The 27,643-nt window shown below is 39.8% G+C and overlaps 1 protein-coding gene across 3 annotated transcripts in view; it reads left to right on the forward strand.

The window, feature by feature from the left end:
• DYNC2H1 (dynein cytoplasmic 2 heavy chain 1) overlaps positions 1-27,643 on the forward strand; it is a 399,828-nt gene that overhangs the window by 309,862 nt on the left and 62,323 nt on the right. For all 3 annotated transcript variants that reach the window (XM_044929811.2, XM_044929812.2, XM_044929810.2), the window contains exon 85: positions 15,128-15,217. In XM_044929811.2, coding sequence (XP_044785746.2) covers positions 15,128-15,217 — 90 coding nt within the window. The remainder of the gene's footprint in view (positions 1-15,127; positions 15,218-27,643) is intronic.

Here is a 27,643-nt window from a genome sequence, read left to right on the forward strand (position 1 = left end):
TCCATTAGAATGGAGTGGTAGCTTATGTTTCATGTAACACTGCCAGTTATGGAGCCCTTGTGTACCCTCATCTGATTTTCTGCCCTTATCATCTCCCTTTTATTTCTGTTAGAAAACCAAAGCTGAAAGGGGTTGCTAACCTGGTAAAGGGTCAGAGCCCATACTGCAGTCCTGATGTTGTGTTTCCTGGCTCACTGTTCTTTCTTTTTCATCTCTCATTGAATGTTTTGTTAATTTGACCATGCAGCTAAATGGTAGTCTTTATTATGAGAGGCAGTGATCAGCTTTATGAAGAACGAACTCCACAGACTCATCTCCAAAGGCCTACCAAATATTAGCATAGAATTCCCCCACCTCCTTATTTCTAGCTTTACTTATAATCAAAAATTAATTAGATGTACTTATATTAATAAATGGAAATCAGTTCCTGTTGATCTATGTAAGAACAAGGGGCCTTCATATACCCTATCCCTAACTTATAACCTTCATTTGCCATAATAGAATATACTTAGATGAACTTAGATGAAATGTAGAAATTCCTTGAAAGATACAAATTACCAAAGCTCAGTCAAGAAGAAATAGGTAACTTATGTATCTTTCTATTAAGGAAGTTGAATTTGTTATTAAAAAACCTTTCCACAAAGAGAACACCTAGAATTCACTGGTGAAATCTAACAAAAACATAAGGAAGAAATAATATCAATTCTGTAAACTATTTCAGAAAATAGAAGAGGCAGGAATACTTCCCTGCTTTTTTGTGAGACTAGCATTACCTGATAATAAAACCTAACAAAGACATCATAATAAAAGAAATCTACAGACTGAGTTCCTTCATGAATATAGATACTAAAATTGTCACCAAGATATTAGCAAATTGAATTCAAAATAACAGATAACCAAGTGGAGTTTATCTTAAATTTGAGTTAATGAAAAATCAATATTATTTACCATTTTAATAATTTTAGAAATCAGTATTAATAGATGCAGAAAAGGCATTTGACAGAATTCAGCATCCAGTCATGACAAAACCTGTCACCAAACTGGAATTTTAGGAGAACCTTCTTAACCAGAGAAAAGGCATCTATGAACAAACTATAGCTAATATAGGAGTAAAAGACTGAATGTTTTTCTCCGAAGATTGGGCATAGGATCCTGAGGTCCTGTCTCACTGCTTTTCAGCATTTCATTGAAGGGGCTGCCTAGTGCACCATGTTAAGAAAAAGAAATAAAAGGCATGCACACTGGAAAGGAAGAAGGACGCCTGTCTGTTTTTTGCAGAGGATATGATCAACTACTCTCAAGATCTTAAGAAATCTAAAAGCTATCTAAAAGGCTAGGAAGAGAGTTTAAGTAAATACATTAAAAATGTAGTGTGTATCCTGGAAAAAAAACTATTGAAAATTGAAATGTAAAAGTATCATTTGTAATTATATCAGGAAGATGACATATCAGGATAAAATTGACAAAAGATTTGTAAAGCTTTTATACACACTGAAAACTATAAAACACTGATGACTGAAACTTAAAAAGACCTAAATAAAGGGAAACATGCACTGAAAGGGGTGCTGTGCTCACACGGCAGGTTACCCAGTGCTCTTAAGATGTTAGTCTTTTCCAGACTGATCCTGAGATTCCACACAGACACAATAAAAAAAATTTTAATAACCTGTGTAGAACTTTTTTTTATAGTGATGGAGAATTTGATTCAAATAAAATGCAAAAGACCTGGTGTGCTGCTGCTGCTGCTAAGTCGCTTCAGTTGTGTCTGGCTCTGTGCGACCCCATAGACAGCAGCCTACCAGATTCCCCCGTCCCTGGGATTCTCCAGGCAAGAACACTGCAGTGGGTTGCCATTTACTTCTTCAATGCATGAAAGTGAAAAGTGAAAGTGAAGTCGCTCAGTCATGTCCGACTCTTTGCAACCCCATGGACTGTAGCCTGCCAGGCTCCTCTGTCCGTGGGATTCTCCAGGCAAGAATACTGGAGTGGGTTACCATTTCCTTCTCCAGGGGATCTTCCCGACCCAGGGATCGAACCTGGGTCTCCCACATTGGAGGCAGATGCTCTAACCTCTGAGCCACCAGGACTCTTAATGGTATAAAGATAGATATATAGCTCAGTAAAATGGAATACGGAGTTCAGAAATAGACTCAGAGATAATCAGTTGATTTTCACCAAATATTCTAGGGCAGTTAAATGAAGAAATGAAAATCTCTTTAACAAATGGTAGTAAAACAATTAAATAGCCAAAAGCCTAATAATAATAATGCATACACCTGTACCTCCAAACATATAAAACAATTATCCCCAAATTGATCACACTGTTAAGAATTAACTGTTAAGAATGAAAAGTGAGCCACAGACTAGGAGAAAAGATTTGCAAGACATACATCCAACCAAAGAACGTGTATTTGTATCGAAATATTAAAAAGAAATCAATTCAGAAATGCAAAGACAAACATCCCAATGTTATAAATGAGAAAAAAGATTTGAATAGACACTTTATCAAGAAAATATACATATATTTACTTATACCAACATGACATTGGCCTAAATGAATTTATCACAGGAAACAATACAGAAAGTATCCATGAAATCATAAAATCTTAACGAATGTAAAAGCATAGAGTTTTTTATTGAACATTATTTTGAAATAAATTCCACAGAAGTAAATATACATTTGATCTGCTTTTATTAGATTTTATTAGATGAAAAAAATTTTAGACGATCACTTTATGTACTGAACATACTTGAAGATAAGCTTAATCATCTTTCCCAAAACTTCATTATAAATATTTTTAATACTTGCAAGTGTATGTGTATGCCATGCTGGGGATACTGTGAGTCTGTTACATATTGGAATGACAAACATTGAACAACATTTGTTTTAAAATGTATGTACATTTTGAGTAGAGTTTATCATTCTCTACCAATAGCTATTTTCGATCATCAGGTGCCTCAAGGTGCGTTTAAAATTATTTTGGTATGCTATACAAAATCATCCCCAAGAAAAAGAAATGCAAAAAGACAAAATAGTTATCTGAGGAGACCTTACAAATAGCTGAGAAAAGAAAAGAAGTGAAAAGCAAAGGAGAAAAGGAAAGATATAACCAACTGAATGCAGAGTTCCAGAGAATAGCAAGGAGAGATATGAAAGCCTTCCTCAGTGATCAACGCAAAGAAATAGAGGAAAACAATAGAATGTGAAAGACTAGAGATCTCTTCAAGAAAGTTGGAGATACCAAGGGAACATTTCATGCAAAGATGGGCTCAATAAAGGACAGAAATGGTATGAACCTCACAGAAGAAGAAGAGATTAAGGAGAGGTGGCAAGAATACACAGAAGAACTATACAAAAAACATCTTAATGACTGGGATAACCATGATGGTGTGATCACTCACCTAGAGCCAGACATCCTGGAATGTGAAGTCAAGTGGGCCTTAGGAAGCATCACTACAAACAATGCTAGTGGAGGTAATGGAATTGCAGCTGAGCTATTTCAAAACCTAAAAGATGATGTTGTTATAAGCACTGCACTCATATGGCAGCAAATCTGGAAAATTCAGTAGTGGCCACAGGACTAGCAAAGGTCAGTTTTCATTCCAATCCCAAAGAAAGGCAATGCCAAAGAATGTTCAAACTATCATATAATTGTGCTCATTTCACATGCTAGCAAGGTAATACTCAAAATCCTTCAAGCTAGGCTTCCACAGTATGTGAACCGAGATATTCCATATGTACAAGCTGGATTTAGAAAAGGCAGAGGAACCAGAGATCAAATTGCCAACATCCACTGGATGGGCTTCCCTCATAGCTCAGTTGGTAAAGAATCCGCCTGCAATGCAGGAGACCCCAGTTCAATTCCTGGTCAGGAACATCTGCTGGAAAAGGGACAGGCTACCCACTCCAGTATTTTTGGACTTCCCTTGTGGTAAAGAATCTGCCCACAATACAGGAGACCTGAGTTCAATCCCTAGATTGGGAAGATCCCCTGGAGAAGAGAAAGGCTACCCACTCCAAAATATTTGAGTCACAGGAGGCACGAGTGGTAAAGAACCTGCCTGCCAATGCAGGAGACATAAGAGATGCGGGTTTGATTGCTGGGTTGAAAAGATACCCTGGAGAAGGGCATGGAAACCCACTCCAGTATTCTTGCCTGGAGAATCCCATGGACAGAGGACCCTGACAGGCTATAGTCCATAGGGTTGCAAAGAGTCGGACATGACTGAAACAACTTAGCATGTGCGCATGAGTCACACCAGGTCCAATCTTTGGGGGTATTTGTTTAACCTAAATATTTCCCTGGTAGCTTAGTCTGTAAAGAATATGCCTGCAGTACAGGAGACCCAGGTTTGATTTCTGGGTTGGGAAGATTCCCCAGAGAAGGAAATGGCAACCCACTGCAGTATTCTTGCTTGGAGAATCCCATGGACAGAGGAGCCTGGCAGGCTACAGTCCATGGGATCACAAGAGTCGGACACGACTTAGCAAATAAATCATTATTGGATCATAGAAAAAGCAAGGGAATTCCAGAAAAGTATCAGCTTCACTGACTATGCTAAAGCTTTTGACTATGTGGATCACAACAAACTGCAAAGTTCTTCAAGAGATAGGAATACCATACCACCTTATCTGTCTCCTGAGAAACCTGTATGCAGGTCAAGAAGCAACAGTTAGAACAGGACATGGAACAGCAAACTGGCTCAAAATTGGGAAAGGAATATGACAAGGCTGTATATTGTCACCCTGCTTATTTAACTTAGCTGTAAAGTACATCATGCGAAATGCCAGGCTGGATGACTCACAAGCTGGAATCAAGATTGCAAGGGGAAATATCAATAACCTCAGATATGCAGATGGTACCGCTCTAAAGGCAGAAAGTGAGGAGGAACTGAAGAGCCCCTTGATGAGAGTGAAAGAGGAGAGTGAAAAAGCTGGTATAAAACTCAACACTGAGTAAATGAAGATCATGACGTTCAGTCCCATCACTTCATGGCACATAGAAGGGGAAAAAGTGGAAACAGTGGCATATTTTATTCTCTTGGGCTCAAGAATCACTGTGGATGGTGACTGCAGCTACGAAATTATAAGATGCTTGTTCCTTGGAAGAAAAGCCATGGCAAACCTAGACAGCATATTAAAAAGCAAAGACATCACTTTGCCAAGGAAGGTCCATCTAGTCAAAGCTATGGTTTTTCCAGTAGTCATGTATGGATGTGAGAGTTGGACCATAAAGGAGACTGAACACCAAAGAATTGATGCTTTTGAACTGTGGTGTTGGAGAAGACTGTTGAGAGTCCCTTAGACAGCAAGGAGATCCAACCAGTCAGTCCTAAAGTAAATCAACCCTGAATAGTCACTGGAAAGACTGATGCTGAAGCTGAAGCTCCAATACTTTGGCCACCTGATGTGAAGAGCTCACTGGAAGAACTCTTGATTCTGGGAAAGATTGAAGCAGGAGGAGAAGGGAAAGACAGAGACAGGATGGTTCAATGGCACCACTGAATCAGTGGACAGGAGTTTGACTAAATTCCAGGGAACAGTGAGGACAAGGAAGACGGGCGTGCTGCAGTTGGGGGCTCACAAAGACTTGAACACGACCCTGCCACTGAGCGGCGGCAGCACCGGCGTCACAGCAGCTCTGTGCTTCACACGTCACCCACTTTGTTTATTTCCTTGCTTGTCTTCTTTCTTTCTTTTTGGTAATTCTGCATTTAGTTAAATTTTTGTGCTAATAATGTCAGGATTCAAGCCCTAAAATGAACTCAACTTCAAGTTGTTACTGAATGATATATAAAGAACATTCTGCAAATGTTTATTGACCCTCTACCATGGACTCTCTATACCATGCCGGGCCCTGGAGATAGGAAAAAATGCACAGGGCATGGTCTCTGTATTCAGTGAACTCAATGTGGGTAACAAATAAATTATCAAGCACACAATACTGCCATAGACTCAGGAAGGAAACTGGTTTCTTCTTTTCCTTTTGCATGTTTTCTAATGAAGTTTTTAAATTGTGGCAATATGCATATATAATTTATCATTTTAACCATTTTAAGCATACAGTTCAGTAAAGTTAAGTACATTCACGGGGTTGTGCAACCAATCTCCAGAACTCTTTTCTGTTTTACAAAATGGAATGGAAACACTACCCACTGAATACCTTCTCGTTCCCCCACCACCCAGCCTCCAGCAGCCACCATTCTATCCCTATGAAGTTAAATATTCTAGGTGCTTCATATAAGTGGAATAATAGTTATTTGACTGGTTTGTATCACTAAGCATATTATCCTCAAGGTTCATTCATTTTGTAGCATGGGTATTTCCTTTCTTTTTAATGCTGAAAAATTTTCCATTGTACATACATGAAAATGGTCCCTAACTTGAGGTGGTTTACACTTTAGGATGGTGCAACAGTGATATGTTCAATAGAAACCATACTTGGAATTTTGATCTCTTCCCTGGCTGGCATGTGTGGCACCTTTCTCTTGAAATGCTGGGCAACAGCAGTGAGCTGCAGCTGCCACCCAGCCACACAGTCAGCAGGGTGAGCCACCCATAGAGTGCAGCCATTCTGTGCCCATACACCATTCCGTTTTCACTTTCAGCGCAGTATTCCATAAATTACTTGAGATATTATATACTTTATTATAGAACAGGCTTTGTGTTAGATGGCTTTGCCCAACTGAAGGCTAACGTATGAGTTCTGAGCACTTTTAAAATAGGTTCGGCTAACAGCTACGATGTTCAGTAACTTAGGTCCATTAGATGCATTTTCGACAGGATATTTTCAACTTGGAGTGGGTTTATTTGGACAAGACACTTTTTGCGTCAAGTTAGTTCTCTGTCGGAGAAGGCGATGGCACCCTACTCCAGTACTCTTGCCTGGAAAATCCCATGGACGGAGGAGCCTGGTAGGCCACAGTCCATGGGGTTGCGAAGAATCGGACACCACTTAACAACTTCACTTTCACTTTTCGCTTTTGTGCATTGGAGAAGGAAATAGCGAGCCACTCCAGTGTTCTTGCCTGGAGAATCCCAGGGACAGGGGAGCCTGGTGGGCTGCCGTCTATAGGGTCGCATAGAGTCGGACACGACTGAAGCGACTTAGCAGCAGTAGCAGCAGCAGTTCTGTGTCAGATTTCATTTATACATTTGTTCGTCAATGGATTGCTTCTACCTTTACAAACTTTTTATATAACTTAGTGTAATCTCTTATACATATTTTATAATTTTTAATGAAAGTGTGAAAGTGAAAGTCACTCAGTTATGTATGAACCTTTGTGACCCCATGGACTATACAGTCCATGGAATTTTCCAGGCCAGAATACTGGAGTGAGTAGCCTTTCCCCTCTCCAGGGGATCTTCCCACCCCAGGGATCAAACCTAGGGCTTCTGCATTGCAGGTGGATTCTTTTCCAGCTGAACCACCAGGGTAGTCCAAGAATACTGGAGTGGGTAGCCTATACCTTCTCCAGGGGATCTTCCCGACCCAGGAATTGAACTGGGGTTTCTGCATTGCAAGCGGATTCTTTACCAACTGAGATATCAGGGAATTTTTAATGGGAAACTGAAATTACATGTCCTGAGAAAACAAATAATATGAGACTCTTTAAAAGAAAAGACACAAATAAAAAGATTTTTAAAATAACTCATATTTGAAAAGAAAGTAGTACAATTAATTAAATCTCTTGGATCTGAAAGTCCTTAGTTGGTTCTGGTGATGGTTTATAAATTGTTTCTCGGGTAAGAAAATTGAAATCCCTGGAGCTAAATAAAGGTCTTAGAAAGATTAAATCAGAATGTATTCTCTTTTATCACAAGCTATCTTCTGAGTTGTACTTTCTCTTCTGTATAGATGGTAAGGGTTCTATCATTAAAGTGCTTTATTCTAAAGCTATATTTATCCTTCTGAAAAATACTCTCTCATGATGTATATGTGTATGAATGGATTTTAGCTAATTTAATTAATTGTAGAAAGGTGTAAGTTATGGCTAGTTTAGGAGTTAGTGATAAACTGTACATATGGGTTAAGCACTTCATATAAAATTGAAATCACAATGAATTATATTTTTGTTTTTCCTTTTTTCTTTCTCCTTTTCATTAAAATATGCAAAGTGAATTCTTTTCTTTCCACATACTGTGAAATCCCAATGCAACTTCTAGTGCTCAAAATAAATAGCAATTACAAAGCTTGCTCCCTCTTTCAGACCCTGCAATAAGCTTGAATCAAGTGAGAGTCACTTCATTTCCGTACACTACAAGCCAGTGTTGGCTTAACTTCAGCAATGTGCAGATGATGGATTACCAGTGTCCCACTCAGGTGTGAGGGCCAGCACATCAGTTTAATCTGTAGGGTAGAGTTTGTCAGAGAGACAGTTACGTTATTAAATGAAAAGGAAAAAGAGTTACTAACGGTGGTCCTTTTTTTTAAAGTTCATATAATATACATATTAAGGTTGCAGAGTGCAAATCAAACATCCAAGATTACATACTGGAATGTTTCCTGGTGCAAGCTACTTAAGCTTTCTTTACCTTAATTTACAGTAGTAAAGAACCCACCTGCAATGCAGAAGACTTGGGTTTGATCCTTGGGTCAGGAACCCCCTCCTGGAAAAAGAAATGGAAACCCATTCCAGTAGTTTTGCTTGGGAAGTCCCATGGACAGAGGAGTCTGGCGGACTACAGTCCATGAGATCACAAAAGAGTCAGACACGACTTAGCAATTAAACACCACCACCTTAGTTTCTAAATGTTCCTAGTAGGAATAATAAAACAGTATCCATCTCAGAGGGTCCATGTGAAGTCTAAAGGGCTAATGTAAGTAAAATGCTGAGAACAGGCCTGCACTTGTAAGTGCTGCAGAAGTGTTTCTGTTGTTATCCTTATTCTCACTGATGCATGTCCCCTTTGATTCATGCCTGTGTTATAGTACCTTCCAAATTCACCTCTCTGACTGCAGTTTCCTCACTCTAGTGCCTGTTGTCCCTACTTCTACTAGGATAATCTTTCTAAAATCCAAATATCATTATGTCAGTTCCCTAATTAATGTTCAGTTTTATCATCGCTTTCTAGACTAAGCTCCTCGGTATTAGTATTCAAAAGCTTCTGGCCATCAGCCTAGTTCGCGCATGTCTTTTTTATTAATGCCCCTTCCTTTTCCTACTTTCCATGTCTTTCTCTACTGTTTATTTTTTGAGTCTCACCTCAAGCATTATCTCCTCTAGAAAGCCATTCCTGACTTGCCCTTATGCACAGTGTGGATTTGGTGTACCTCACATCCGTGTTTCACAAGCACAGTGCTTATCATTATCAGGGAACTCACTGTATCATCTGTAGCTGCCTTCTTTTATTATCCATCTCCACCTCTAGCACTAGGATCGTGTTATATCTGTATCCCCAGGACCTAAGAAATGATTGACAAATAGCAGCTATTTAACAGATGATTGCTGAGTTATCAATTAATTAATTGATGCTTGAAAGAGTCTGCTCTTATCCTGTTTTGGTTTTTCAACATCTTTCATGAAAAACATGGGATAACAAAATTAGAGTTAGACCTTGATTCAAGTTCTCTACCATTTAGATTTATTTAAAAAGTTTAGTTAATTAAAATTACTCTGAGCCTTAGTTTCCCCATTATTAGAACTTTAATTCCCAATGCATGATTGTCTTATATTGAATCTTCCCTAGGCTAGGAGCAACCTTTTGCAAAATAAGCAGTCGATTCCATGGACTCCCCCTTCACCAATTTCAGAAATATACTGACCTTCCACCCCTAACTCTTCGGAGCAGTTTTTCGAAGCTACCTGAAATGCTGTCTCCTGGGCTATAGTTCTCATTTTGCCACAAATAAAGCTTAACACACAACTCTCACGTGGTGTATTCTTTTTCAGTTGACAGATCTCAAATGTTGCATTTGTACAGTATAGAAATATAAAATACATTGGAGGCAGTATTGATGCTGCAGACAGACTTTAGAGTTAGATTACATGGGTCCAAATCTTAGACTTGTCATTTACCAGCTCAGTGATTTTGGACAGGCTATTCTCTTTGTTTCTGTATTTTTTCCTCTGTGAAATGGAAATTATAATAGTATCTGCTTCTGAGGATTATTGTGAGGAGTATATGAGATGATGCCCATCCAACACTTAGCACAGATACTAACACATTAATGGTTGTTTTAAACAGTCCTGTCCAGTTGTCTGCCTTTGTCAAAATTCAGTACAACTTTCAAAACTTAACAGATACTTCCTTGATTAAATCACTGTTCCACTAAGCTCCAGAAACATGTTATAAAGTCATTTTTAAAACACCTGTGGCGGATTCATTTTGATATTTGGCAAAACTAATACAATTATGTAAAGTTTAAAAATAAAATAAAATTAAAAAAAAAAAAGAAACACCATTAGGGACTTTAGCCATCTATCTCTTTTATTGGTTGCTAATGCTCTTTAGGATAAAGAATATACTTTATTCATTTTTCATTCCCTCTAATCTTCTATCATATCACTATCATTTCATATTTCTTCCATCATACCACATGGTTTTCAGTGCTAAGTCATGTCTGACTCTTTAGGACCCTGTGGACTAAAGCATACCAGGCTTCCCTGTCCTTTACTGTCTCCTGGAGTTTGCTCACAGTCATTTTCATTGAGTCAGTGATATTATCCAGTCTCATCCTCTGTCATCCCCTTCTCCTCCTGCCTTCAGTCTTTCCCAGCAACAGGGTCTTTTCCAATGTCAGCTTTTCACATCAGGTGGTCAAATTATCGGAGCTTCAGCATCAGTCCTTTCAATGAATATTCAGGATTACATTGAGGATTGACTGATTTGATCTCCTTGCTGACCAAAGGAATCTCAAGGAATCTCATATCACAGATACTGTTACAATTCTCTACATAGGGTTTAACACTGTGTAATCTTTTTCTTATAATACATTTTTGCTTTTATCCCCCAGTAAAATGTAGGTTCCATAATAGCAAGCACCTTATAATGCCTACACCTTATAAGCTCTTAGTAAATGCTGAATGAATGGACAATGGGGATTTAAATATTTATGGAATGAATGTAGTACATCGGACACTAATATATGATAGCTCTGTTATTATCTATTGCTGCATAATAAATTGCCCTAGAACTTCATGACATAAGACAGCAAAACTTTATCACATCAGTTTCTGTGAGTCAGGAATCCAGGTGTAATGTAGCTGGGCATGTTGTTTTAGGGTCACTCACAAGCCTTCAACCAGGTGTCACCAGGGCTGCAATTGCTGGAGCCTCTCGGACCGCATATGGGAGGGCTGTTGGCAGACCTCAGGCCCTCCCTGATTGTTGCCTGGACAAACCAGTTCATTGCTACATGAGCGTTCCATAACGCAGCTCACAGCATACAACTTTTCCACTTCAAGTGAACAAGGAAGAGATGCAGAGAAAGTGAGCTAGACAGATGTCACAGTATTTGTAACCTACCCTCAGAAGTGGCTTCTCATCACTTTTTCATATTCTTTGATTAGAAGCAAGTCCCCAGAAGCAGTTCATACTCAAAGTGAGGGAATTTCACAAGGACGGACATGAATACCAAGTGGCAAGGATCATTGGGACCAATCGCACACTGCAGTAACTTACTGTCTCTAATAAACTCTAAAGGAGCTATCTTTCTACAACAGGAAAAGCATAAGACTGAGAATGTGGAAGCCTGATCTATCAGCTATCTGTTGCTGTGTAATAAACTACCCTGAAGCTTAATGGCTAAAAACAAGAGCAGCCATTTATTTGGCTCATGCGTGTGCATTTTGGGCACAATCTGGTGCAGTAGACTAGTCTTTTCTCCATGTGACACCAACTGAAAAAGCTCATCTTAGAGCTGGAGGATCTACTTATCAGGCGCTCAGTCACAGCACTGGCTAGTTGGTGCCGATTATTGGCTGGTACTCATCGGGACTGATGAACAGAGTCCTTGATTGCTCTCTAGATGTCTCCACTTGGGCCTCTCTGTATGTACTGCTTGGCTACCTCACAACATGATGTCTTGGTTCTAACAGTGTATAACCTGGGAAAGAGGAAATGAAAGATGTGAAGTTGTTAAGGCCTAGATCTGACAACTTACACAGCGCCACTTCCCTCTCTTGTATTGGTTAGGTTGTCAAGGGCAAGGGGACACAGACCTCACCTCTCAATGGGAATAGTGCCAAGTTATTTGGGGGCCATACTTTGAAGCTGCTGCAGTCTGCCCTCTGGGCACAAATTGTTTGCCTTTCTCCCCCATGTAAAATGCAGTCATCTCCTTTTAAGTTTCCCTAAATGTCTCATTCCATTCCAGCCTCAGGCTCAGGCCAGATGTCATCTAGATCAGGTGGAAGGATGGATGAGGCTTCTTAGGTGTGGTTCCTCAAAAGCTCTTTCTCAAGTATGGTTCTCACCTGAGGACCTGTGGACTGCACCGATGAGTTATCTGTCCCCTACAAATCCAATATAAAATGTTAAGATGCTGCTGCTAAGTCGCTTCAATCGTGTCTGACTCTGTGCGACCCCACAGACGGCAGCCCACCAGGCTCCCCCGTCCCTGGGATTCTCCAGGCAAGAACACTGGAGTGGGTTGCCATTTCCTTCTCCAACGTATGAAAGTGAAAAGTGAAAGTGAAGTCGCTCAGTCATGTCCAACTCTTAGCGACCCCATGGACTGCAGCCTTCCAGGCTCCTCCATCCATAGGATTTTCCAGACAAGAGTACTGGAGTGGTAGGATAGGTAACTGCAGTAGTCATTCCCACTTAAAAAGTGAGGAAATAGGAGGCTCATGTGTCCTTAGCAATTCAGAAATCCAAGCAAGCTTATGTCTTCAGTTGTTTTGTTAGGATTCCATGTTGCTCACTGGGTATGATTGTCCACGGCTCTTGGCTTTGAGCTGCTGATCCTCGCCTCTTAATTATGCATACGTTTCGGTAAGATGGAGCCATGTTTGTGGCTGAGTGGTTTTCTCAGCCTGCCTCTTGCCTATAGCGATTCTGGGGTTCTAAATTCTCTTTTAATTGCCCTCTCTTTTCGCCATTAATCCCAAACAGATGAAGCTTAGAACAGTTTTCTAAAAATCTTAAAGAGTTTGACTTTCACTTGAGATTCACATTAGACAAAAGCCGTGACCATAAATCTCATCATGACAGGTCTTTCTTTCTACCTTAGGCTTCTTGTGCATTGGCTGTGGCATAGCACCCTTAAGATTTGCTGAAGCTTTTTTGTTTAAGAGTGTCCAGGGCATGACCTTTAGGTGCTGAGAGTACTTCTGCCTGTCTGGGATTATTTCCTCCTTTTAAGTTCTCAAAGTCCCTTATGCCTCCACTATTCTCTTAGAAGTCCTTTAGGTTTCCACTTATATTCTTCTGAAGGTACTTCCAGCTTCAGCCGACCACCTAGTCTCAAATCCAAGCCATGTGTTTTAGGTTTTCGTTAAGGTAGGATCCTACTTCTGAAGACCAAAGAACTTTAGCAGTTAAGTCTTACTGTACAACAGATTTCACCAAAAGTTAGTAGATTAAAACATCATAATTTTCAAAAAATCATTTAAGCTTCCATATCTGAAATTTGGGTACACCTTGGTAGAGAAAGCTTGTGTCTTCCACTCCACTCACTCATGGACTGGCAAATCAGTGCTGCCCGAGAGCTGGGAAGCTCAGTTCATCTCCACATGGCACTCTCCAAAAGTTGGGCTTCACAGTATGCTGGACAGATTCCAGGGTCAAGAGTCTCAAAAGACAGGTAATAATAAGAAACCAATTCCTTAAGACCTCGGCCTGGTAACTGGCACCCCATCACTTCTGTTACATTCACAGGACTCTTATTTCAGGAGAGCAGACTTCGTCTTCACGGGCAGTGTCAGAGGTTCTGGGGTCATGTCTTAAAATTACCACATCTATATACAGTCCTGTAAATGTAGCAGAAGTGATGGCAGAAACCAGCATTGTTAAACAGTTATCCTCTGATTAGAAATAAATTTTAAAAAATTTAAAATAAACATAAATAAAACACCACACTTGTTTCAGTTCACAGCACTTAGCTACATATTCCTAAGAAAGCTTACTTCATTCATCGAGAGTATTGAACTAGATGTTTTCTAAGATCCTTTCCACTGTAAGATTTGTTATCTTATAATTTCTATTTTCCATACATTGTTGATATACTCTAGTGTGGGTTAGTTGTTCAGCTATGTAATCAGACAGTGTTTGGGGTTAAGAAATTGATGGCTTCTCCTTATTATTTCCACTTCAGAAAAATAAATATTAAGTTTGAATGACATTTGCATATTATATTTGGATAATATATAAAACTCTAATGGGGCTTCTCTGTTGGCTCAGACTATGGTAAGGAGTCCACCTGCAATGCAGGAAACCCAGATTTGATCTCTGGGTAGGGAAGATCCCCTGGAGAAGGAAATGGCAACCCACTCCAGTATTCTTGCCTGGAGAATCCCATGGACAGAGGAACCTGGTGGGCTACAGTCCATGGGGTCACAAAGAGTTGGCCATGACTGAGCGACTAACATAAAGCTCTCACAAAGAAGGTGTATTGTAACAAATGTATTAATGGAGAATGCCAGTTAAAAGAAGATCAGATATTTAAGAGATAACTTTTTAGAAAGCTTTTAATTATAATATTTATTTTCTTTTTATTCTCTTTTTATAATATATCTTGGTGTGGTTTGGGAGATAAAACTTCCATTACAATGCTTTTGTTATAATTTAAATTCTGTAGGGACACAAGACTGGTTGTTTTTTGCCTTTTATCACTTATAAAATGAACTTGTCAAATTTAGTTTCATTTTATTATGCATTAACTATTATTTCAAGATTTGCTACTTTCAATATATTCATTTAAGTTCATTTGTTTATTCTTTCAAGAATTTTTACTTAAGAATATTTCCTTTTTGGAAAACAGATTAATTTGTTCTGACTCTATATGTCATTCAGTTTTAATGATATAAGGTCAAAGAAACAGACTATCTTAATGAAATTAATTCATGATACACATAATATGAATTATGCCAAAATATTTTCCCCATCACACAAATGTTGAAAGGTCTTTTATATGTAATATTATAATGTGTAAACTTAATTTTTATTCTTTCAAAATTGCAGTGTCCTCTCACATGGCAAAGCAAATGGGAAGGTCCTGAAGACCCATTACAATACCTTAGAGGTCTTGTAGCTCGTGCCCTTGCAATACAGGTAAGATGAAATTATTTAGTAATTGTATGATATGACTATATGACAGTTACATTATAAACTTTCATATTGTTAACCATTCTGCTAGCAACTAGTGAGAGTATTATGATTTTGTACACAAAGCACCATATATTCCTTTCTTGTTCTGTCATCTGTGATTTTATATAGCACTCAAAAAACAAAACAAAAAACTGTGTTCTCTCTGTGTAGTGTGGGTTTTCATAATTTGTGAGAATTTAGAGAAAAAGCCTACAATTTTAATTTAGATGGAACATAGAGATGTCAACTGAAACTCATTCATGACTGTGACTAATTGCTTTAGGGTGTGTCCCCCTTATAGGGAGCTGCTTTTTCTTTTTTTTTTTTTTTTTTTTTTTTTTTTACCATATTGATCAGATGTTTTCAGAGTGACCCAGTCAGATAACTGAAGGAAAATTGGACAGAATAAGGAATGAGATAGAAGGATAAAGACATGGTGATTTTTTTTTAAGTAATAACAAATAGTCAGTTGGTACATGCAATGTACCCCTTTTCCTGTGTGCTTTTGCACTCTCTTAGTACCTTCTTCTCTGCTTGTTACACTGCTTCAAAAATAATCTTCTTTGTCACATCGACTTATTACAACTTATTATGAGAAACTTGATCAGTGTTCTTCTAGATACAGTAATCTTCATTCAATTTTTTTCGGTAGTGCACATACCTGTCCACATCTTTAACTTTTCCCTTAGCAGAACACCCTGCTTTTCACTTTACAGAGAAAATTCAAGCTATGGAATATGCTGCTGCTGCTGCTAAGTCACTGCAGTCATGTCCAACTCTGTGCGACCCCATAGACGGCAGCCCACCAGGCTCCCCCTGGGATCCCCCTGGGAATCCCCTGGGATTCTCCAGGCAAGAATACTGGAGTGGGTTGCCATTTCCTTCTCCAAAGGCCTAACCTGACCCACTACAAATTTGTCTAAACTCACACCCGTCATCTTTGTTCTAATGTAAAAGTAGTTGACCTTCTGCTGTTGAAGGTCATCCCTAGAGGTTTCTACTTGATTTCATCTGCTCTCATGTTTCACACTTCCTCTAGGGGGGCCTTGCCTTGTTCTGTATTTTCATCTCTTCTTACTCTGTCCTGCCAGTCTGCAAATGGTACTCCTTTGGAGGGGTCAGGGCTCATCTGAATGTTTGTTTGGCTTCTAGTGTAATCCATCTCTCAGTTGTAGGATTATTGGAGAAGAAATTACAGGATCTGAAAATGAAATGAAAATGATCAGGTAGAGAAGACTCAGACTTACTTATCTTCTATGGGCTGCTCTCCGTCTACCTATCTATCTGGTCTATCAGTAAAAGCCCAAAGAATGGAGGGAACGATAGAGAAGGCAGGAGAGGAAGGACAGGTAGCCCGTCACTGCTGTCATAAGGATATGGAAACGCCCTGAGGTCCTTGGTGTGCTGTAATTGCATGGCTGTGATTCTTCACCATTTCATGTATTTGTTGTTATTTTATGCATCATGTATATATTATGTATATGCATTATTCACATTACATTGTTTCTGTAGAGGGCAGAAAATTTTATTTGCTGCAGATTGGTAGCTCTTATTATACTGTATAAGTGTGCTTAATAATTATGCTATGTACATGTGACAATATATGTATCATTGATACTGAAATTAATATCATTTAAAACAATTTACATAATTTATTACAAATTTCTGGCCTGATTATTAATATTAAGTATATTGTATACTGGTCGTCAAAACTGAAAACTTTTTCACTGTGTGATTTTCTTAAAAGCTTTATAGCCATTTAGCCTTAATTAGGCTTCCCTGGTGGCTCAGAGGGTAAAGCGTCTGCCTGCAATGTGGGAGACGGGAGTTCGATCCCTGGGTCAGGAAGATCCCCTGGAGAAGGAAATGGCACCCCACTCCAGTACTCTTGCCTGGAAAATCCCATAGACTGAGAAGCCTGGTAGGCTACAGTCCATGGGATCACAAAGAGTCGGACATGACTGAGTGACTTCACTTCAGCCTTAATTATAATGATGAAATATCCTCTTAACCCTCAGGATAATTTTCCAGCTTGGCCATAGCTTATCTTATCTTCCTATGTAAGGAACAATAATAAGTGTATAACCACTTAAGGATATATTTTCTATGGTTTTTCTGCCTTAATATTTTGTTTTTAGTTATAAATGTACAGATATCCATTTCCCTGAGAAAACTTTAATGTTGGGATCCATTTTCCATCTAGTTTTTCCAAGGATCTTCTAGGTTCTTTGATTTTATTTGTGCCCTTTATTTTTCACAGAGAAGTAACCAGGGCAACTCACAAAGTTGAGAGAAACGGTATGGCTCCTTAGGTGGGTAAGAAAGGACTGAGAATTTTGGGAGGGCAGGGAAAATTCCAAGTACTATTTTCAGATATCTGAAAATGGCAGCTTTTGTTTTTTTGTGCAGTGGTAATGATCAGACTGCTTCCAAACAGGTATGAAGCAGGTTGAGCTCAGTTCCAACCATAGATTAAAATCCCAGAGCCTTTAATTTCAGGCATAACATAAGAAATAGAATAAGTTACTGCAAGTGTTACATATGCTGCTGCTGCTGTTAAGTTGCTTCAGTCGTGTCCGACTCTGTGTGACCCCATAGACGGCGGCCCACCAGCTCCCCTGTCCCTGGGATTCTCCAAGCAGGAACACTGGAGTGGGTTGCCATTGCCTTATCCAATGCATGAAAGTTAAAAGTGAAAGTGAAGTTGTATCCAACTCTTAGCGACCCCATGGACTGCAGCCTACCACGCTCTTCCATCCATGGGATTTTCCAAGCAAGAGTACTGGAGTGGGGTGCCATTGCCTTCTCCGAGTGTTACATATAGTGCCATTCATTACAGGGGTTTTGTGCTAATAAGGTGAGAGTGACTAGGGTCAAGGTGGCATTCATTTGTTGTGATTTGAGCATATTGTAAGCAGCAACTTTATGATAAGCTCTGAGTGAAGTACTAGAGATACAATGATTGGTAAATAGATACAGTTTCTGCCTCACAGAATTTAAATTTCTTACGTTCATTCATTTAGCAATTAAAAATTCTGTCTCCTTCCAACCCCTTCCACCATGGAATGCTGGGAAGTGTAATTTTCCCTATTATAGGCATCAGCTCCTACACCTCCTTTACTTGTGTGTTTTTCTGAAAATCATTTTAGCTACTTCCCATCTTTCTTTCAAATATACAAGTACATAGGACTTCCCTGGTGGTCCTGTGGTTAAGGATCCACTTGCCAGTGCAGGGGACTTGAGTTTGATCCCTGGTACAGGAAGATTCACTAGAGAAAACCCGGAAGTCCCAGCATAGCCAACAAATGAACATTACTAAACACATATAGATACATAGTTTCTTGCATGTCTGTAAAAATGATTGTTGTTACCTTGACAACATGGATTACTTTAACATTTCACATACATTTTATTTCTACCCACTTTGAGAAAACTAGTTCTCCATTGAAACAAATCTGTGAGCCTCTAGCTCTTATTTCTTCCCCTTTAACCTTAATTATCACTAATATGTCAGACTACAATTTCTAAATCTAGAAATGTGGCTCTTTACACCCTTTTGGAATTCATCTAAATAGCTCTTCTCTCTTCCCTAGCAGTAAAATATACTAGTTAACTATATTTGAGCTTCAAATCACTGTCTTTCCTTTTGGTGTGCCACTTCAAACATATATTCAAACTTTTTAAATGATCCAGTGAAGGATAGAAAGAGAAATGAAGATTTATATGAAGTGAGCACATTTTGGTTGTCAGGCCTGAAAAATCCCATGGACGGAGGAGCCTTGTAGGCCGCAGTCCATTAGATTGCTAAGAGTCGGATACAACTGAGCAACTTCACTTTCACTTTTCACTTTCATGCATTGGAGAAGGAAATGGCAACCCACTCCAGTGTTCTTGCCTGGAGAATCCCAGGGCCGGGGGAGCCTGGTGGGCTGCTGTCTATGGGGTCCCACAGAGTCGGACACGACTGAAGCGACGCAGCAGCAGCAGCAACGGAGAAGGCAGTGGCACCCCACTCCAGCACTCTTGCCTGGAAAACCCCATGGTCAGAGGAGCCTGGTGGGCTGCAGTCCATGGGGTCGCTAAGAGTTGGACAGACTGAGCGACTTCACTGTCACTTTTCACTTTCATGCACTGGAGAAGGAAATGGCAACCCACTCCAGTGTTCCTGCCTGGAGAATCCCAGGGACAGAGGAGCCTGGTGGGCTGCCATCTGTGGGGTTGCACAGAGTCAGACACGACTGAAGTGACTTAGCAGCAGCAGCAGCAGGAATATTTAACATATGTGGTAGATACTTAGATTTCCATTTTTAAAGATGGGAAAAGTAAGCCCCATATTCTAGCATAATTTACAAAATGCATATGATAAATGGCAGAGCTTACACTGAAGTCCCCTTTCTGTAATAACATCCAGAGTTGTTGATCACAGCTATCAGCAACATTTTTAAAAGATCCGTCACTCTGTATCCCTTGAAACCTTTTTATAATTTAGGCCTGGGGTCATCACACACTTCTTTTTTTTCCTTACCTGTATGCTTCTCTGGCTTTTCTTTTCCTCATCCCTAACTGGATTCTGGAGAGCGCAGCCCTGTAACCTTTTCCATCTGTATTCCTCCCAAAGTGATCTTATGACTTTGAATCCCATCTACACTTTGGTTATTCTCAGATTTTCACTTGGATGTTTAATAAACATCTCAAACTTAACATATTCAAAACTGAACTCCTGCCCTTTACTGCAAAGCTTGTGCTATCTGCAGTCATTCCTTAAAAGTAAATGACACCTCCACCCTTCTAGTGGCATGGGCCCAGAGTCTTAGAATCATTGAGGACTCTTTTTGTACACTGCATCCAGGCAGTCAGAAACGTTACCTTGGCTACATATTGAAACATATTCAGAGGCACGTCTCACCGCTCTGGCTGCTGCCACTTTGACTGCCGTAAGCTGCCTCCTGCATGGTCCTGCTGCCAGCCTAGTTTCCTGTCTGGTCAGTTCTCAACCCAGCACTCTAAGTATCCTGGCTGATGTATCAGATGATATCACTCCTCTCTTGGATATTTCCCCATGATTTCTCATCTCATTCAGAGAAACAAAATCCTGACAAGATCTGGCCTATTACCTCTCTGATTTCCTCTCTTACTTCTTGCCCCCTAATTTATTCTGCTCCAACTATACTTTTCAGTGAACGACATGACACACTCCCCCAAAGGAGTTTTATTCTTGCTGTTTCTTTTATCTGGAATGCTCTCTCTCAGATATCTACAGGGAAGTTCTGTTTCTTTCTTTCTTTTTGTTTTGTGTGTGTGTGTGTGTGTGTGTGTATGAGGAAGGAAGTTTCTTTATCTCCTTCAGGTCTCTGCTCAGATATCACCTTCTCAGTAAGGCCTTCCCTGACATGCTATTTCAGATCATAACCTTCCCCTTCCGTGATACTTTTCACCCTGTTTCCCTTTCACATTTTTTTCATAGCATATGTATTCATGTAGTATTCTGTATATATACTTGGTTACTTATTTGTTCATTTGTGCCTCCATGAAAATGGGAACCTGAATGGACAGAGATAGTTGTCTGTTCACTGCCGTGTCCGAGCATGTAGAACAGTGGCTTACACAACTAGGATTTTTCATTAAATATCTCCTGAATAAATGACTGATTCAGTCAATATTTGGGTTATTCTCAATCAAAGTGACATAAATCTCTTTCACATTTCCCAATCATCATGATGCACCCTGTAGAGATGTATTTTGTAGTACCTATGATATATTTCTGAGATTTTAGCTGTCTAAATCTACCTAATAAACACTATAGTTTAACTTTATATTCTACTCCACCATCTAACATTTGAAGACTTCTTTCACTTTCTCCTAAGATCCTGAACTTTAAAAGTAATCTTATTAGAATTACATGTTTCCTTTTTATTCATTTTTTGAGATGTCTTAATCTGTTTTGTAAGGTTCTGCACTGCTTTGCATTCCTGAAAAGTTCAGTTCAGTCGCTCAGTCCAGCTCTTTGCAACCCCATGGACTGCAGCACGCCCAACCTCCCTGTCCATCACCAACGCCCAAAGTTTACTCAAACTCATGACTATTGAGTCGGTGATAACATCCAACCATCTCATCCTCTCATTCCTGATTCCATCTCATTCCTGAAAAGGGAAACTTTTTTTTTTTCCTAACTCAGTAACTTTCACAGCCATTTCTATGGTGTTTTACACATACTAGGTATTCACTAAGACTTCAGTTCAGTTCAGTTCAGTTGCTCAGTCTTGTCCAACTCTTTGCGACCCCATGAATTGCAGCACGCCAGGCCTCCCTGTCCATCACCAACTCCCGGAGTTCACTCAGACTCACGTCCATCGAGTCAGTGATGCCATCCAGCCATCTCATCCTCTGTCATCCCCTTCTCCTCTTGCCCCCAATCCCTCCCAGCATCAGAGTCTTTTCCAATGAGTCAACTCTTCGCATGAGGTGGCCAAAGTATTGGAGTTTCAGCTTCAGCATCAGTCCTTCCAGTGAACACCCAGGACTGATCTCCTTTAGGATGGACTGGTTGGATCTCCTTGCAGTCCAAGGGACTATCAAGAGACTTCTCCAGTACCACAGTTCAAAAGCATCAATTCTTCAGTGCTCAGCTTTCTTCACAGTCCAACTCTCACATCCATACATGACCATTGGAAAAACCATAGCCTTGACTAGACGGACTTTTGTTGGCAAAGTAATATCTCTGCTTTTCAATATTTTATCTAGGTTGTTCATAACTTTCCCTCCAAGGAGTAAGCGTCTTTTAATTTCATGACTGCAGTCACCATCTGCAGTGATTTTGGAGCCCCAAAATAAAGTCTGACACTATTTCTACTGTTTCCCCATCTATCTGCCATGAAGTGATGGGACCAGATGCCATGATCTTCATTTTCTGAATGTTGAGTTTTAAGCCAACCTTTTCACTCTCCTCTTTTACTTTCATCAAGAGGCTTTGTAGTTCCTCTTCACTTTCTGCCATAAGGATGGTGTCATCTGCATATCTGAGGTTATTGATATTTCTCCCGGCAATCTTGATTCCAGCCTTTGCTTCTTCCAGTCCAGGATTTCTCATGATGTACTCTGCATATAAGTTAAATAAGCAGGGTGACAATATACAGCCTTGATGAACTCCTTTTCCTATTTGGAACCAGTCTGTTGTTCCATGTCCAGTTCTAACTGTTGCTTCCTGACCTGCATATAGGTTTCTCAAGAGGCAGGTCAGGTGGTCTGGTATTCCCAACTCTTGCAGAATTTTCCACAGTTTGTTATGGTCCACACAGTCAAGGGCTTTAGCATAATCAGTGAAGCAGAAGGAGATGTTTTTCTGGAACTCTCTTGCTTTTTCAGTGATCCAGCGGATGTTGGCAATTTGATCTCTGGTTCCTCTGCCTTTTCTAAAACCAGCTTGAACATCTGTAAGTTCATGGTTCATGTACTGCTGAAGCCTGGCTTGCAGAATTTTGAGCATTACTTTACTAGTGTGTGCTGCTGCTGCTGCCGCTAAGTTGCTTCGGTCGTGTCTGACTCTGTGTGACCCATAGACGGCTAGTGTGTGAGATGAGTGCAGTTGTGCGGTAGTATGAGCATTTTTTGGCATTGCCTTTCTTTGGGATTGGAATGAAAACTGACCTTTTCCAGTCCTGTGGCCACTGCCGAGTTTTCCAAATTTGCTGGCATATTGAGTGCAGCACTTTCACAGCATCATCTTTCAGGATTTAAAATAACTCAACTGGAATTCCATCACCTCCACTATCTTTGTTCGTTGTGATGCTTTCCAAGGCCCACTTGACTTCACATTCCAGGATGTCTGGCTCTAGGTCAGTGATCACACAATCGTGATTATCTGGGTCGTGAAGCTCTTTTTTGTACAGGTCTTCTGTGTATTCTTGCCACCTCTTCCTAATATCTTCTGCTTCTGTTAGGTCCATACCATTTCTGTCCTTTATTGAGCCCATCTTTGCATGAAATGTTCCCTTGGTATCTCTAATTTTCTTGAAGAGATCTCTAGTCTTTCCCATTCTGTTGTTTTCCTCTATTTCTTTGCATTGATCGCTGAGGAAGGTTCTCTTATCTCTTCTTGCTATTCTTTGGAACTCTGCATTCAGATGCTTATATCTTTCCTTTTCTCCTTTTCTTTTCACTTCTCTTCTTTTCACAGCTATTTATAAACCCTCCTCAGAAAGCCATTTTGCTTTTTTGCATTTCTGTTCCATGGGGATGGTCTTGATCCCTGTCTCCTGTACAGTGTCACGAACCTCTGTCCATAGTTCATCAGACACTCTGTCTATCAGATCTAGTCCCCTGAATCTATTTATCACTTACCCTGTATAATCATAAGGGATTTGATTTAGGTCGTACCTGAATGGTCTAGTGGTTTTCCCCACTTTCTTCAATTTAAGTCTGAATTTGGAAATAAGGAGTTCATGATTTGAGCCACAGTCAGCTCCCGGTCTTGTTTTTACTGACTGTATAGAGCTTCTCCATCTTTGGCTGCAAAGAACATAATCAGTCTGATTTCGGTGTTGACCATCTAGTGATGTCCATGTGTAGAGTCTTCTCTTGTGTTGTTGGAAGAGGGTGTTAGCTATGACCAGTGCATTCTCTTGGGAAAACTCTATTAGCCTTTGCCCTGCTTCATTCCGTACTCAAAGGTCAAATTTGCTTGTTACTCCAGGAGTTTCTTGATCTCCTACTTTTGAATTGCAGTCCCATATAATGAAAAGAACATCTTTTTTGGGTGATAGTTCTAAAAGGTCTTGTAGGTCTTCATAGAACCGTTCAACTTCAGTTTCTTCCGTGTTACTGGTTGGGGCATAGGCTTTCAGTTCAGTTCAGTTCAGTCGCTCAGTCGTGTCCAACTCTTTGCGACCCCATGAATCGCAGCACACCAGGCCTCCCTGTCCATCACCAACTCCCGGAGTTCACCCAGACCCACGTCCATCGAGTCAGTGATGCCATCCAGCCATCTCATCCTCTGTCGTCCCCTTCTCCTCCTGCCCCCAATCCCTCCCAGCGTCAGAGTCTTTTCCAATGAGTCAACTCTTCGCATGAGGTGGCCTTGGATTACCATGATATTGAATGGTTTGCCTTGGAAACAAACAGATCATTCTGTCCTTTTTTAAGATTGCATCCGAGTACTGCATTTCAGACTCTTTTGTTGACCATGATGGCTACTCCATTTCTTCTAAAGGATTCCTGCCCACAGTAGTAGATATAATGGTCATCTGAGTTAAATTCACCCATTCCAGTCCATTTTAGTTCTCTGATTCCTAGAATGTTGATGTTCACTCTTGTCATCTTCCAAGTTTGACCATTTCCAATTTGCCTTGATTCATGGACCTGACATTCCAGGTTCCTATGCAATATTGCTCTTTACATCATCGGACCTTGCTTCTATCACCAGTCACATCCACAGCTGGGTATTGTTTTTGCTTTGGCTCCATCCCTTCATTCTTTCTGGAGTTATTTCTCCAGTGATCTCCAGTAGCATGTTGGGCACCTACTGACCTGGGTAGTTCCCCTTTCAGTATCCTATCATTTTGCCTTTTCATACTGTTCATGGGGTTCTCAAGGCAAGAATACTGAAGTGGTTTGCCATTCCCTTCTCCAGTGGACCACATTCTGTCAGACCTCTCCACCATGACCTGCCTGTCTTGGGTGGCCCCACAGGGCATGGCTTAGTTTCATTGAGTTAGACAAGGCTGTGGTCCATGTGATCAGATTGGCTAGTTTTCTGTGATTATGGTTTCAGTGTGTCTGCCCTCTGATGCCCTCTCACAACATCTACTGTCTTACTTGGGTTTCTCTTACCTTGGATATGGAGTGTATCTTCATGGCTGCTCCAGCAAAGTGCAGCTGCTGCTCCTTACCTTGGAGGAGGGGTGTCTCCTCACGGCCTCCCCTCCTGACCTTGAACGTGGAGTAGCTCCTTTCGGCCCTCCTGCGCCTGCATAGCCACCACTCCTTGAATGTGGGGTAGCTCCTCTCGGCTGCCGCCCCTGACCTCGGGCCTGTGGTAGCTCCTCTTGGCCCTGACCTCCGGCGTGCAGCAGCTTGTCTTAACCACCTCCCTCACCTTGGACGTGGGGTAGCTCCTCTTGGCCACCGCCCCGACCTTGGAAGTGGGGTAGCTCCTCTAAGCCACTCCTGTGCCGATGCAGCCTGGCACTGTCAGTAGCCACCCCTGACCTTGGGCAAGGGGTAGCTCCTCTCGGCCACACTTCTGCACGGTCCGTCGCAGCTGGTGGGCCTCTGTGTGGTCGGTCGCAGCTGAGTCTGTGTTTTGAGGGCTGGGGAGGAGGCAAGAATACTGGAGTGGGTTGCCATTCTCTTCTCCAGGAGATTTTCCCGACCCAGGGATTGAACCTGGGTCTCTGGCATTGTAGGCAGACGCTTTACCGTCTGAGCCACCGTGGAAGTCACAGTAAGACTTAACGTGAACAAAATTGAAAAAGTAGTCTGTATGTAGTCAAAAATCTCCAGCATCTTTATTTTTATGTACTATACTCACCTAAAAGAGCTACCTTATGGATATTTTTTATTCATATTCATTAATTTGTTCATCATTCAGTGAGCATTTACTGAGTTTTTATTATGTGCCATTTATTGTTCTGCCAATAAGAATTTCTGCATAGTGAAGGAGATATATAATAAATAATTACATTAAATTTTAATAACATAGAAAAATATACCTTTGCCAAAATTCTGAGATGTAAGATTAATATACAGCCAGACTTTAAACTGGCTTATCACCATTATAGAATGAACTTAGGATATAGTATATCTGAAATTTTATCCACTAAAATATAGCTGTTACTGTAGCAGTAGAATTATAGAATTTTAGGAGTCAAATTTTGTAGAAGACAGTAATTTCTCAGTGCTGTCATCTGATAAATTCTGCCTGTAGTCAGCTGTCTTGCACATTTGGAATACTAAACAGTAGTCTGTGATGATCTGTGGTTTTATAGAAGCAGTCCTATAAACCATGTGACAATATAGCAACATAATTGGCTTTCAAGATAACAGAATCTTCCCTGAATTTTTATCTGCATCTCAGCTTTTATTACATGCATACCAATTTCAGCATCTTCCTGGTGTATCATAGTAGGAGGATCTTTACAGCTGAAAACATGCAGAGAATTTAAACTCTGAAGACAGTTTGGTTTTTTCTCTGCAAGTAACCAGTGATAGTAATATCTGCTCTCTTGGTACCCTTATTTTCAAAACAGTGTTTCAAGGCTTTCCTTGGTTCATGAAGCCATATTTTACCATTTAAAGAGTTCTAGTACATCTTGTTTGAACAGAGTTTAGTAATATATAGTAAGACAATTGCAAAATGTTTTTTATGTCATATAGTTTTATCTTTGGTTAAAGAACAGTGAAAGTAGTTGACAGTTTTTCTACTATAGTTAATGTCTGTCCTATCAAATACTGGTATTATTTCTGAAAACCTAGTGGAAAATTGCAAAAAAACGTATAATTTTGTTTCCTAAATCATTCATAGTCTTCACCACATGTATTCCATTGTCAGTGATAATTGCATGCTGATTTTCCATTTGGTAATATATCTTCTATCAGGTTCACTTTTCTGTTCGCTATCTGCAACTGGAAAAGTTTTCACAAACAAGAAAAGCAGCTATTGCTTTCATTGCTAATTTACATATTGCCATACTTTAAAAGAACTTTCATATGTTTGTGTATATATGTACTAACTTGTCTATTGCACATAATATTAAAGTATACTTAATGATACTTGTAATAATATTAGCTTGTTTGTGAATAGTAAAAATAGTTTAGGAAAATATATTTCAGTAATATGTTTTTTAGGAAGAACCTTGAAAGTAAGAACCACACCTTAAAGAAATCTCAAAACCCCTTGTCCTTCATGTCCTGAAAATGATTGTTAATCTATATTAATGACTTTGTCAAGCTTTTTATAAACTTCACAAATTCAAAACCTCAATGAAAAATTGTTCCTAAAGAAATATTTCTTTTAATGTCTATTGTTTTGAAACTGTAAAGGGAAAAATATTTGATTATATAATTTATTTTCTATATTTTAAAAAATTTGTCTGATTAAAGATGATTTATATTGAATTTTTTTGTAAATGATAATAGGGCATTTTTTTTCTTGAGAAAATTCAAGATGGCATAGATGATATTCCATTCTCACAAGATAGAAAGTATTCCCAAGTAGGACTTCCCTTTGAAGGACTCATGTTTAAACACTACTAAATAACCTACAATTAAATTTTGTTCTTAAAAATACTTTTATTTAGTGTGCAAATGCAAATATGTCAAACAGTTTTACAAAGATTTAGATTTTAAGATAGTCAAATATGTATAATATACTTTACATTAGTTTAATTTTTTTTG

The sequence above is a fragment of the Bubalus bubalis genome, chromosome 16 (assembly GCF_019923935.1).
Source record: "Bubalus bubalis isolate 160015118507 breed Murrah chromosome 16, NDDB_SH_1, whole genome shotgun sequence".
Classification (NCBI taxonomy): domain Eukaryota; kingdom Metazoa; phylum Chordata; class Mammalia; order Artiodactyla; family Bovidae; genus Bubalus; species Bubalus bubalis.